This window comes from Camellia sinensis, chromosome 7 (assembly GCF_055761805.1).
Source record: "Camellia sinensis isolate YWXY chromosome 7, ASM5576180v1, whole genome shotgun sequence".
In the NCBI taxonomy this organism is placed as follows: domain Eukaryota; kingdom Viridiplantae; phylum Streptophyta; class Magnoliopsida; order Ericales; family Theaceae; genus Camellia; species Camellia sinensis.
Genome location: NC_138967.1, coordinates 189,376,496 through 189,391,017, shown reverse-complemented (window position 1 = coordinate 189,391,017; position 14,522 = coordinate 189,376,496). Strand labels below are relative to the sequence as shown.

The window sequence follows — 14,522 nt, the reverse complement described above, 5'->3', positions numbered from 1 at the left end:
TTTTTTTTTCTCTCTTTGGACAAAATTTTCAGATTCAAACTCATATATTTAAGCTCTTATATCTCCTACGCCATAAATTTACATCATTAGATTTACTTGATGACCTAATTTTCATTCTACTCCTCATGCACCTTATTCCATCTCTTTGTGCTTGCTGATGGAGCTTCGAAAATTGGTGATTTTTTTTTCTTTCTTTGGTTATAATTTTCAAATTCAAACTCACATGTTCAAGCCCTTATATCTCCTTCGTCATAACTCTACTTTGCCTTATTTTCACATCATTAGATTTACCTCATGGCCTAATTTTTATTCCACCCCTCATACGCCTTATTTCACCTATTTTTGCATGCCATTGAACTCCAAAAGTTGGCCAAAAATAAGATTTTTCTCTTTTATTTATTTATTTATTTATTTTCTTCCTCTTTCTCCTTTTGGCTTGCTTTTGCTGCTACAACTATTGCTTCATTATCATTATTTGCCAGATGAGGTGGTTGTAGTAATGATGGCGATGCCGTTGAGTGGTGATAGGTATACAACTATCTACAAAAATTAAAAACAAATGGGTCGGTGAGCATGTCAAGGCATCTTGGTTTCCAATCAAATATCATCCATTACATCTCCGTTGCTAAGAATATTGTCATGATAGCAGTAGGAAAAAAAAAAAGAAAAGAAAAAGAGATAAAAATATTATTTTTGGCTAACTTTTGAAACTCTGATGACATACAAAAAGAGGTGGAGCAAGACGTATAAGGGGTGGAATGAAAATTAGGCTATGAGGTGAGTCTAACGACATGAAAATAAGGATTTAAACATATGAGTTTGAATCTGAAAAAAAAAAAAAATTCAACTAGAGGTAGAACAAGGCGTATGCTGGGTGGAATGAAAACTAAACCATGAAGTGAATCCAACGACGTGAAAATAAAATGAAACGGAGTAACAATGAAAGAGATACAGGGGTTTGAACATATAAGTTTGAATCTGAAAAAAGGAAAAAGATTAAGTGAGATGGAGATGGACAGAGGTTTCACATTGAAATACGGATGAAACTACCTGATTTAATTTGTCGAAATTGAAACTCTGGTGTTTAAATTGAAAAACATATGAAATCTTGGGGTTTTTTTGTAATTAGCCCTCTTTTTTTTTTTTTATTTTATTTTTATAATCTTTAGTGAATTTTTTCAAAACTTTCTTGTTTGGTTTGAATTTTTAGGAATTACTTTTCAGAAAATTGAAATTTTTTATTTTTTGTATTTTTTTGTTTTCACTGAATTTTTTTAATATTCTAGGAATTTTTTTTAATTTTTAGATACACCTAACATAAATACACTGAAAAAGTATAATATTTGTGAAAAAAATCTTTAGAAAATTAAATAAATACCAAAAATATATAATAAAAAAAATGAGAATTTAATACATTTTTTATATTTTTGTGTATTATTAATTTTTTAAAATATTTTTTTACAAATATTTTATTTTTTAGATACATTTAAGTAAGGTAAATCTAAAAAAGTAAAAAAAATATTTAAAATTTTAAAAATATTCTCAATTTCTAAAAATATTAAATTCAGAAAATTAAAACCACAAACACTAATTACTTTTGATATTCATCTATCTAATATGGACCTAAAAATTGAAAAAAAAAAGGAAAATAAATTATTATTATTTTGTAAAAAACTCTAGACTCACTCTAAATATTTACATTATATAAATAATAAGAAACATAATGAAGAAGTAACAAAACATTAATTGGAGGGAGCAGGTGGTGATTAGATCCAAAGTGACATGGATAAAAATGTAATTTCAACAAGTTGATAATAATGGCCTCATTTGATAAGTTTTCTATTTTAAAAGGTTGAAATTTTTGTGTTTAGAAAGATGATTAATTTTTTTTTAATTAGATATAATATTTATGAAAAAAAAATAAAATAATTATGTATGTGACATTTCATATTATTAATTATTTTAATTTATTTTATTTTTTAAATAAATTTGAACCTTAAAAAAATTCAAAAATCCATTTTCAAAACTGGGTAATCAATACTATAAGCTTATACTTATCAACTCAAAATTCATCTAAAAAAAAAAAATTAATAACTCAAATTAATTTTATATATAAATTTTATATTATATCAATTTAATTTTTATCGCACAAATCCATCAATTTGATTTACACCACGCTAACACATTTAAAATAAATGCCATTTTTCAATAATGCAAACCTCCAAGCACTCCACAAATCCTTTGTCGTTAGTTCCAAGCAATTGGCCCTGTGGGATCCACCGCCACCCCAATCCCAATCCCCATCCCCATCGACGTCGCCACCCCCATCACCCCACAGATTTGGATCCAATTCCAACGACCACCACCGCCACCACCATCACCATCACGACGGCGTAGCGGCGGCGAAACCTCATCGCAAAACCCGACGATCTCTCTCTCTCTCTTCAATGGATGAGGTGATTACGGCGGCTGATGCGTCGTCGAGTCTTCGATCGTACTCATCAGAGCCGTCCGTTGGGCCGTGGAACCTCCCTCTCCTCTCTGCGTTTCTCGCCTGTGCTCTCGCTCAGTTTCTCAAGCCCTTCACCACCTGGTAAGATCTCGGAAGAACGCTTTGTGATTTTGTATCTGGCTTATCTTTATAGGGATTTTGGTTGAAATTATGATTTCATGTCTTAATTTGGCTTTAATTAGATTGTTGTAAAGCTTTAGATTTGCCATTAGTGATGTGATTAATTCTAATTCTCAGGGATTAGGTGTTTTTGTTGGTTTCGTAGTTGAATATTTTTTTAGCCTTCGAAATCTTTTGCTCCAAATTTTGTAATTTTAAGTATCAAAGGTGACCGCTTTAGGTTCATCAAAGGCTATCTCAAAAAATTTAACCACCCCCCCCCCCCCCCCCCCAAAAAAAAAAAAAAAAGAAAACCATTGAGATGATTCAGAAGAATCCAAAAAGTTTTATATAAAACACAACTATTGGATTAAACTGACACCATTTATGAGCAAGGAAAGCTTTTTCAACCTGAATCCCTCAATTGTATTTTAGCATAAGATTGTGATCTTAAGAAGTGATATGATTAAGATATATACATTTCGTACACGTATCTTATTGAGATAAATATATTGGGACAAAGTCTTGTTGAGTTATAAATGTCAATTCTTATGAGTTAGGTTCTCTATGGAGTTAATTGTTAGAGTGCCCTCTTTCATATCGGCTATTGTGTTGAAATGGCAATGTATGTACTGGTTCCTGCCAAATTGGTTAAGCATATGGTGACATTGAATGCTGGAAACAGGGGTATCAAAGAGGAGTACGTGTTTTGAAGGAAATGCAGCCAATAATGAGGGATATGTCCATTTATATGTTCCATGAGAATGATGCTCAAAAAAGGACGTTAAGAATGCTTAGAGAATTACAATTTACAAGTGATCCTTGTGAGTGTTTGTAAAAAAACACCAGGACAAAGTAAATATAACGCCCTTATATCGGAAACTTGATATCTACTTTCCTATTTGAACAACTCATATTTTTCACATGTCTAATTGAGTAAGTTGTCTACTTCCCTAATTTAAGAGATTTTCATGGGGTAAGAGGTGATGATTTGGTGCATGTATTTCACATGCACTAATACTGAACTTTTTTTTTTTTTTTTTTCCTTCCTAAATTGCCATCGTGAAAGTTATGTTCTCAAGGTGGCACTAAAACTTTATAATAACCATTACTTTATCTGTATATACTAGAGCTAAGCGCCTGCGTGCACACATATGTAGGTGCTAAAGTTTGTCATTGATGAGGAAACATGAGACTCGAACTCAAGCATGTGTTGTTTGTTTCCATTGACATGCTTTACCTGCTATCAATGTTTTAAAACCCGGACCGGACCAGCTGGTTTAGCTGGTAGAACCGGTGACCGGACCTAGTTTCAGTCTGGATGACCCACAAAAACCGGATTAGGCAAAAAAACCGGCATTGTTTGCAAAAACTGGAAAAACGGTGGTTCAACCGGTAGAACTAACGAACCGGTCCCGGTTCTCAACCAACCTGTTTTTTTTTTAAAATTTTTAATTTTCTTTTCTTTCTTTCTTTTATATATATATATATATATATATATCAAAATTTTGACTAAAAATACTTCAAGAGTCTCCTCTCATGAGGAGTCGTCTCATTGGAAGCTTGAATAAATTGTGAAAGTCTATTCCTATTTATAGGAAATAATTATTCAAAGAAAACTTAAAAATTCAATGTGGGATTCAATTAAATTGTTTAAATCATATTTGATTGAAGGGAGAGTGAAAATTTTTATTTCTCTCCAAAACTAAATCTAGCATTCAATCAATTTGTTTGGAGGGAATGTTAAATTTTTTTAATTTTATTAAAACTAGTGACTTTTTTTTTAATCAATTATGACTTTATTAAATATTATTAGTATATAATATATTATGCAACACTTTTTTTTTTTATTATTTCAGTAATTATATATAATTTTATTGATTTATAATTTAGAATTATGTTTTTAATTATATAATATTAATTATGATGTCATAGTTCAACCGCTTTGACCTGATGATTGAACCGGTGATTCGTCCATCCGGTCCCTTTTCCGGTTCGCTCACCGGTTTGGTTTTCAAAACTATGCCTGCTATAGTGCACTAGTGTCTTGTAACAAGTTAGTATTCCAGATGTAGGAAATTAGTTCCATATGAAACTATTATTGAGTATTTTTTGGGGGGAATTGAAAGATAAGTTCAATTGTATTGGTGAAGTTTAGTTACTGTGAAAGGAATAAATGTAGGAGTGAAGTTTTGCTAGTCAGAAAGAGAGTTGTGGACATTCTCTATGATCACATTAATTACCAAGTATAACTAGACGGTTTACAACACTTCCATGTGGGAGAGAGAGGGTTAGGGATGCATGCCATCCATAAATCTCTTTATCTGCGAGTTGGATAGGAAAGTGAGGAGATGCCTTTTGGTGAAGTGCATTGATGCAATTTGTGTGAGTGGCCCTTAAAAAATTTGATATATCTAATGTTAGAAAATCATCAATACAAGTAATTTTAGTTCCGTTTTAATTTTATATCCTTGTTTTATGTTAGAATGCTCAGATTAACATGGTATGTCCAATTTTTTGAATCAATCGTGTTTCTTATTTTTTTGAGAATCTACGCTTTCCAGAAGTTGTAAATAGCCGTTGATTTATTCTTGTTTTGCTTTGCTTGTTTGTAATATGTGCACATAGATGTGCAGGATCAAGGAGAAGAGGTGGGATTCTAGAAGGATGGTTGCTTCGGGTGGAATGCCATCATCACATTCAGCAACTGTTACAGCTCTTGCAATGGCTGTTGGTTTACAAGAAGGAACTGGAGGAGCTGCATTTGCCATTGCCGTTGTTTTGGCGTGTGTTGTATGTACTTTTTAAACCAGGTCTTCCTCATTCTTTTGTATTGCATTTGCTTGCTCAGGCAGTCATGCTTATTTTTGCCATATGAATTGCATGGAACAAACTAATCATACACTCTTTTTTAATTTTCTGTTGCTTTATGTCGAAATTTATGAAATGCTCAAGTTATTATTTTGGTAAGTGAAATTTTATTATCTGGCCTTCTCCCTTTTTATTTATAGAAGTAGATTATTATTGGTCTAGCTAAGAAAATATGGAAGTTCTATTATATCCATTGACTATTAATGTCTTTCTTCTAGTAAGATACGTTTCGTCAAAAAATATAATCCTTGTAATACTCCTGTGCTATTTCTTGGAGACATTATTTGTAATTGCTCATAATTGGATTTAATCATGTTTTTTTATAACTCGGTATCTGGCCCAGTGGACCACCAACTAATGCGGGGAACCAATGCCACCGTCCACTGACGGAGGGTCCGATTAAAGCCCGCTCAAAGCCCCATAATGACTGGCCCCAAGAAATTGTTTGCAGCTAGGAGGTTTCAAAACTGAGACCATGGAGGGAGCACACCCCCAGGCCCCAGGCCTTAGCCACTAGGGCCCTTTGGAAATAGTACATAAATTTGATTTTTGTGATTGAAATCTTCAGATAATTTTGTGGTATAATAGTAACAGTTTTTAAAGAACGACATTCAGACTACTAGGCCCTGGTTGGCTGGAATTGGTTGATTAGCTTTACCATATTGAACCAAAAAGTTGCATTGATTTAAATGAGAAAAAAGGTCTCCCAGGTTGATGTCTATCATGTTTCTATACCATGTATTTTTACATTAAAAATCCAACAAATATTAGTCAATTCAGTCTCAAGGGTAGTTTTCCAAGAATGACTTTTGGACTATGGGTTCCAACGGGGCTCTATGTTAATTATATGCACCGTCTCTCCATGTCATGAGCAGGCAGATATGTTTGAATAGCATTTGGTGATTTAATGTTGTGTTATGTCTCTCTTTACGTGCATTCATTTTGAGTTTGGTTTCCTACAGGTAATGTATGATGCAACTGGCGTTAGACTTCATGCTGGTCGGCAAGCTGAAGTAACATCTCTTCATGATCATAGACTTTTCATTCCAAGATTATGTACATTTTTCTCTGTCATTCATTTCTTGATAGTTTGTGTATATGATGCTTATTACAGTTATTGAATCAAATTGTGTGTGAGCTGCCTCCTGAACACCCCGTCTCTAGTGTTAAACCATTGCGAGACTCACTTGGTCATACTCCACTTCAGGTATATAATCATGCTTATCCTGTTGGAGTGCCTTGGAATAGTTAGAGATTTTTCTATTCTCATGTCTCTCTCTTTGATGGAGTTTGTTTAAGCTTGCTCATTATGTATAATGATGCATTTTTTGTTGCATAAGACACCATGTGACATGGGACCATTGTTTTAAGCCTTTAATATGAATGTGAGCTTTTTTTTTTTGTCAATTTGGTGCTAGATATGTTGCTTCTTTTGTAGATCTACTGTAACTCCTGTAATGAAGTATGATAAATTACCAAAACTGGAGATCAGGCTTGTTTTATTGGTTGAATGTAATTATGGTTGATAATGGGATCTTGTTCATCCGCATGACATTTCTGGGGTTTTCAACTCAAACTACGTTACTGGCATTGTTGGACCAAGATGTGGTGCGATGCTCTTAGGCTATGTTTGGACAGCAGAATCTTGAGGGGAATGAGAACTTAGTACTAGTAATAAAATTTCCGTATCAATATTATTCAGGCCTTTGGTTTCATTAGGAATCAACCATGGGAAAAATTATAGAAATTTAAACAGTGTGGGCCCAATTATTATGTTTTACTCTTAGGCTATGTTTGGATAGCAGGAATCTTGAGGGAAATGGGAACTTAGTACTAGTAATAATCGTTAGGAATCTGCCATGGGAAAATGATAAAAATTTAAATATATGTTGTGGCCCAATTATTATGTTTTACTCTTAAATGGGTAACATTCTTCTAATGTGAGATTTCCAAGAGGAAGTGGGGAAAATCAGATTCTTACTGAAGTAGGTAATTGTGAATCACTTTTCCTATTGCAGTCCATTCCAAATGGTGGAATCATAGGGACCCGGAATCACATCCCCCCCCCCCCAAAAGACTATCATCCAAACTTAGCCTTAGCAATATTTAATTACCTTCATCAAATGCCATTCTGATGAAAAGATTATTCTGTCAAAGTATTAAAGTTGCTCTTACCTTTGTTCAAAGCAAGATAATTATTTGAAGTTCTACAACTATGGCTTCTTGAAATTTTCAAATAAATGCTTAAAGACAAGTCTTTCATTATCTGAAGTAGTTCAATATGCTTACCTTATACACTTGATAATAGTTGCTTACACACAAAAGAATAATTATGATGATCATTATTTATTGTGTTGGCTGAATTTTTCTTCTTTTTACAAAAATGAAAATCCTAGAATTTCTTCATGTCCTTATGAAAACTCTTCTTTTTTTTTTTTCATCGAAATTGTTGCAGGTAACAGCAGGTGCTATATTAGGATGTATAGTAGCATACGTCATGAAAAGCTCCAGTTAAGGGATGGTGCAGTTATTGCTTCTCAATTACCAAATCTTCAAGAGGCTTTCGAGCTTTTCAATTGTGGAGGTCACATCGCAGCTAAACCTTCCACGAAATCAAAAGAAAACGTGGGAGACCTGTCTGTGTTTGAGATTGTAATGACTGAAAGCTTGTTTTCTTGTTTCTGGTCTTGGTTTGCTTTTCTGTGTATAAATTGATTTTCAAGGTTTATCGAATTTATGCCGTGTTTGATATTTAAAAATGATTTGGAACCCCAGAAGTTCCCCATCTCTGTACTTTCTGATAGTTTGATGGTGTTACCATATCTGTTTGTTGAGTGATTAGACTGATGGAGTTAGAATGTTAAATATTACAATGATTGAGGAAACATATATTTGAAGGACATATGAGTTTTTAGAGCAATTTGAATGCTTTACAGAGGATATTTCAGGAAAATGGATCATTCTATTTTCAAACATTATTCTCTCTTTGTTGACACATAATGAATAAAAATTTTATTACAATAACATCAAGCAAAATGATCAAGGCCATTAGTAAATACCATATTTCTGTTGGTTTAGTAGTTCATATCCAATCATGAGTTTTTGTTTGGTACTAGGTTTTCAAACTAAGGGTGTGAAAAATTTCAAGTGTATAAACTGAGAAATTGAAATTTGTGTAAATAAAAAATCTCCCCAAACATCACCTCTAGTTTGTCATTGTGCCCACAATGTCTCAGCCCTAGGCTTCTCAACCTATTCCACAAATTCAACAAAATCATTTTCCCTTTGTTCATTATCACGTATTCCACTTCCAATCTTACCGACACTTCACTGAAACACTGATTTTCAGGCCTTGGTTGGTCACTCAACAATTTATCTCCTTATGAGGATATAAAAATCCGGCTGCAAATGGGGAGGGTTCATTGCTTTCCAGGAACTAGTCCTCAGGCTTCAAAATCACAACAATCTTGCTTCAACAACACTACTGACAACCATCGAGGTACAACAACCCCCTGTTTCGTTCCAAGCAGTTTCACAGAGAATCACACAATGTACAGATAAAAACAAGGCAACAATTAGAATGAAAACAGCAATTAGCTGTTATGTACCAGTAAGGTAACTTAAATGTGCTTTGGGACATCCTATATAATTGGTATAAAATTTTCCAGACTAATTTTTCAGCACCGGCCTTTGTGGGTGGTGATCCCGTAAAGATGCATTTACATTGCGCTTTAACTTACATAGAAACACATTAGACAAACACAAATTAATCAGTATAAACTCACTGTTAGAGTGAGACAACTTCTCTAAAGCTGCCTTTACTGCATGAAGCTTGGCATTTTCCTTATGCCCAGAGGACGATGAGGCAATAAATTCCCCGTCCACGTCAACGCTGGCGATGTTCGCCTCCCCTCTTCTCCAGTGCGTGATATCCACTTGCTTACCCTTTTTTTGACAAAATTCAAAAAGCATGGTTGTTGCTGGAGAACATCAAGTGTAACAATAGGCTCCAATATACCTCTAAAGATCTAAAATACATGAAAAAAACTATGTCATAAAAATTCTTTCTTAAAAAAAAAAACTACATGTCAAATCTTAGTTTTATGTTGGGAAGTTCACTGCAAATACTAGTTACTTTGAGATACCACAGTTGCCCAAATTAGGATAGAAGAACCTAGTAAATTTCTATAGTCCAACTTTTTATTTCAGAATTCTAATGAAATCTACGAGAAATAGACAGCTGTTGTTTAATCTAATGTAATCTAATTTACTCATGTTCCAATTCAACAGGACCCCATGAAACCAAAATATCCTGAATTCTTAACAAATTTAAAGAGACAATTGTCCATAAATTACACAACTAGGCACCACCCAAAAAGCTTGCAGATCAAATTGACGATCAACATAAACTGCTGCAGCAACAGACTCAACAATGTCAGCAAGAACCTTCGGCGCTATCACCGTCCCTCCATACACCACCGAATCTGCCTCATGCTGAACAGCCAACGTGAAATCCCTCACCTACACAAAATCAAAGAACCAATTTTTTATTTCATAAACTCGTAAGAGCATCTCCAATCCTTACTCTCTCTTTTTCATCAAATTTGAGTTAAAAAATGTTAAAAGCTTGATATAATATGGAACACTCCAATCCTAACTCTCTCTTTTTCCATCACAACTTTTTGAAAAATTTCAAACTTATCCAAAAAAAATCTGCTTTAACCATTTTTAATGAAAAAAAAAAAGGTTCAAAATTTGGTGAAGGAATTGGTTACAGTGATTTTTTCATCAAATTTGACAAAACTCCAATCCTTGCTCTATTTCTTCATCAAAATTGAGTGAAAATTTGATTAAAAACTTGATCAGCTATGGCACAGTCCAATTCTTACTCTCTTTTTTTCATCAAATCTTTTTAAACCATTTTTTATGAAAGAAATTCAATCCTTAAATCTTTTAAAATTTCATCAAATTTGTGCAAAAATAAATTAGCAAAACTCTGGAAAACTTGCCTCTCCTTGATGGTTGGAGCATAAGTTAACCATTTTTTCATCAAATTTAAAATTGAGATAAAATTGATAAACATGGAAAAGAAGGTTTTGGGCTAAAAATAGTCTAATAAAAATAAAATAAGTTAAAATAACTTAGTAAGATAAAATATTATATTAAAATTATATTCATTTTATTTTATTTTCTCACAACTATCAAATAAACTGCTAAAAAAAAAAAAAAAAAACTATCGACTCACAAATGTTTTTTAAGTGAGGTTTAAATAATAGGGGGATTTAGTGATAGACCCCTCACTGTCTAATTTGTCTTTCAAAAAAACAAGAATTATATAGGTATTTTCAAAACCCCATAATATTTTAAAACTTATTTCTTTTACTATTTTACCCTCGAATGTATTGGATTGGACCGATTTAGAGGTAAATGAGGATGCCTCGTATGAGGAGAGACTGGTATGTGTCTTGGATAGGCGAGATCAGGTCTTGCGAAGCAAGACGATACCTTTGGTGAAAGTTTTGTGGGAGCATCACGGAGTGGAAGAAGCCACTTGGGAACGTGAGTTGGAGGTCCGTGAGAAATATCCGGACTTGTTTGTTAATGTTTAAACATGTATTGGGAATTTTGTTGTATTGATAAACTTTAAGAGCATTGAATATGTCTTAAGTTGTAAAACATTGTATATGTTTCGATTTATGGAAATATTATGGAACTTGCCTTGAAATGGAAGTTTATTTTAACATTGCATATGTTAATTCGGTTTTAGAAATGCAAATATATTGATTGGCATTGAATATGTAATTGAACTGTGGAAAACTTTTGTTGAAAATTTTGAATTTCAAGGGAATGCATGTTGATGACGCATGTTGTAACATATGTTGTAATTTGCCTCATGAAAAGAGATGGAACGCCTGGTAATGAGTCAAGTCGATAAATATTGAATTGTAATATCGTTGAGAATTGAGAAATCGTATTTTTGAAACTTATTTATCTAATTTCGGGGACGAAATTGTTTAAGGGGGGGGGGGAGGTTATAGCGATCCCGGCTTTCCCTTCATTGTTTAATTGTATTTTAGACTCGGTTCTGTGGATGTGTTGTTGTCTTATTCTTGTTTTCATCCTTTACTCTTTGTATATGAGTCTTGGGTCGTGTTGGGCAGGTTTGAAATAGGTTGGTTGTGTTTGGAAACCAAGGGTTGATTTTGGGCTTCACGCTCGAGCAGGGCTTTTGACGCTCGAGCGGACCTGTTTGTATATCAGTCCGAAAAACAACTTTTTGGATCACTTTTTCAGGCCATTCTCTCTCTCTAACTTTTCGAAGCTTATGCATGATTATACTAGATTCATCTCATTAAGTAAGATACATGTACATCAATTAGATGGTGACAAATTATTGATGAATGCACCTTTATATACAATGTATTGAAGACTAATGCTAATACATTGAATGTGATGGATTTATTATGAATGAATCTTAGAGATGCATTATGTATCTATTATGAATATGCAAGAATCATTAATCTATCTGCATCTATTATGAATATGCAAGAATCATTAATCTATCTAATGAATTCATTAATATAGAAGATACATTATGTATCATGAATGTATGAGATACATTAATCTATTTAATGAAGTTCATTGAATGAATAACTTGAGAGTTTCTCTCTCTAGACTACATCTTCTCTCTATAAATACATCTAGTTCTAGTGATCTTCTACCCTAGTTCTTTTGTATTAAGTGTGGAGCTTTCCTTGGCTTGCTCTTCATTTTGATTCGAAAATTATTGGGTTTGGAGCACTTTCGAAATCCTTCATCTTCTCTATTTGGTCTCTCTATTTGAGGTAGGGATAACTACTCATTATTATGATATTTGACATAAACTTTTGGTCATTTTGATTTAATGTTGGAGTTGAGTAATTTTGGGCGTTAGGGTTTCAAAATGAATAAAGAGGGGTTTTGTTATTTTGATCAATACATGTGTATTTTGGGTCTTAAAATGATGGTATTTATGATTAATAATGATATTTGAGCCTTTGGGTCAATATTGGAAAAGGAGGGAGAAAAGCCCTAATTTTTAATTTATTAATTTATATAATAAATTTTGGAAAGATATGGAAATATGAAATTGAGTTGGAAATAATGAAATTGGGTAGTTATGAGATGAAATGGTGTAGTTGGATTGTTTAATCACTTACCTTTGAAATTATTGATAAATTATCTATTTAATGCATTTATTATCTGTTTAGAAATAATTGCTTTGAGCTATCGGTGGAGGATAGTCTTGATAGTTGTAGACACTGCATGATGATTAGGTGAATTATAACCAATCGGTTGAATATATCATTGAATATGACGGTTGGAATAATACATCAAATTTGTGTTTTGATTGATCATGTATATGATAATTGTTTATATACATTGTATTGTGTGGGAGAAGATAGGGGATGTACTCCACGGTTTAGGGGAAGATAAGGGATGGACCTCTAAACCGGATTTTGTTTGGGAGAGATAGAGGATGGACTCCATTGATACAACACTAAAATGTGTATCATTTACGAAGTATGGAAGTGTTTTTATGTCTTTATTGATACAGTACTGAAATGTGTAACATTTACGAAGTATGGAAGTGTTTTTATGTCTTTATTGATACAGTACTAAAATGTGTATCATTTGTGAAGTATGGAAGTGTTTTGTTTGAGATTGATACAACACCAAAATGTGAATCTATTGTAAAGTATGAAATGTTGAATATGAGTTTATATCTCACTTGAAATAGAAATACTGTTGATATGAGATGTAGTCTCATTTAAATTGTTTGGCCAAGTTCTGAGCCATAGTTGTCAATTGAGTATTGGTAATAAATGAAAATGGAATAATTCATGGACATTTTAGTCATGGAGTTGAAATGTGTTATAAGCGGATATAACTAAGTTAAACATTTATCGAATGCTAATGTTTTAGTTATTGTTCATATTATGTTTAGCATATCTCTACTGGGCGTTGGCTCACCCTATATGGGACATCATTTTCAGGTACATGTATGATACCACCTCCAAGGACGTAGCTTGGGAGGCGTGAGGTTGTTAGATTACCTTTTGTTGTTTTTGTTGTATTGCATGCATGTCGATCCTAGGGCTTATTTTGTGTAGAGTTAGCACTCTCTTTTTGTAACCAAGTGTTGACTTGGAAAGTTGTAAGCCCATAGGGCAATTACTTTTATTGTCAACATGTAATACACTTTGTAAGAATACTCTGATGATTGTAATATAATATCTCTTTTCTGTACCTTGAGTGTATGATATTATGGATTTATTTTGAGGGCATTACAACTTGGTATCAGAGCGTACCGGGTTTGAATACTTTGGGTACGTGGGAAGTGATTAGTATCACAATGGGTTTGTCTTGCTTGTTAGAGACTTAGATGTAGTGTTATATGCTTATGTGATAACATGTTTACGTGACTACTTGGGTATGGGATTTGGTTTCTAGGATATTGATTGGATCATTGGGTTTCTATGAGTCTTGTTGGAAAAGCACTTGATCAATGCTGTTTCTAACCGGAACTCTAGCAATACCACGGGACTGTCATTATCCGGAAATGAAATTCGTAAGTGCTTATGTGATTATGTGCTTACGTGGAATGAATTATTGTTGTCCAAGTATTAGGACGCGAGTGAAATAGCTTCGGTTTTTATAGATACGGGTGCATCCCATTCTTTTATATCTGCTGCATTTGTATCTATTTTGGGTTTGGAGTTGGCGCAGTTAGCATCTCCTATTTGTGTTATGTCACCTGTTGGGGGTGAGTTGATTTTGAAACAAGGTTATAGAGGGTGCGATATAGAGGTAGTTGATCGTCGACTTCCATTTTCTTTTGTAGTTATGGCAATGTCGTGTTTTGATGTAATTTTGGATATGGACTGGTTATCGTCATACTAGACTGTTGTTGATTGTTACCGCCAGAGGGTCACAGTATGTACCTTAAGCGGGGTTTGTTTTCATTTCTTAGGGGATCGGGTTGGTAGTGTTTTGCCAC

At 33.4% G+C, this 14,522-nt stretch overlaps 1 protein-coding gene across 1 annotated transcript; it reads left to right on the top strand.

Moving 5' to 3' along the window:
* The first annotated feature begins 1,733 nt into the window (after nucleotides 1-1,733).
* Nucleotides 1,734-8,402, top strand: LOC114280111 (uncharacterized). The gene is made up of 5 exons (XM_028222452.2): nucleotides 1,734-2,593; nucleotides 5,248-5,404; nucleotides 6,445-6,495; nucleotides 6,597-6,689; nucleotides 7,938-8,402. The coding sequence occupies exons 1-5, from the start codon at nucleotides 2,196-2,198 to the stop codon at nucleotides 7,995-7,997; spliced, it is 759 nt and encodes a 252-aa protein (XP_028078253.2). The 5' UTR covers nucleotides 1,734-2,195; the 3' UTR covers nucleotides 7,998-8,402.
* The last annotated feature ends 6,120 nt before the right edge of the window (nucleotides 8,403-14,522 follow it).

Coding starts and splice junctions, on each gene's coding strand:
- LOC114280111 (XM_028222452.2), top strand. CDS start 2,196: ATGCCATTTTTCAATAATGCAAACCTCCAAGCACTCCACAAATCCTTT. Junction 5,405..6,444: donor CCGTTGTTTTGGCGTGTGTT/GTATGTACTTTT, acceptor GGTTTCCTACAG/GTAATGTATGATGCAACTGG. Junction 6,496..6,596: donor ATGCTGGTCGGCAAGCTGAA/GTAACATCTCTT, acceptor TGCTTATTACAG/TTATTGAATCAAATTGTGTG.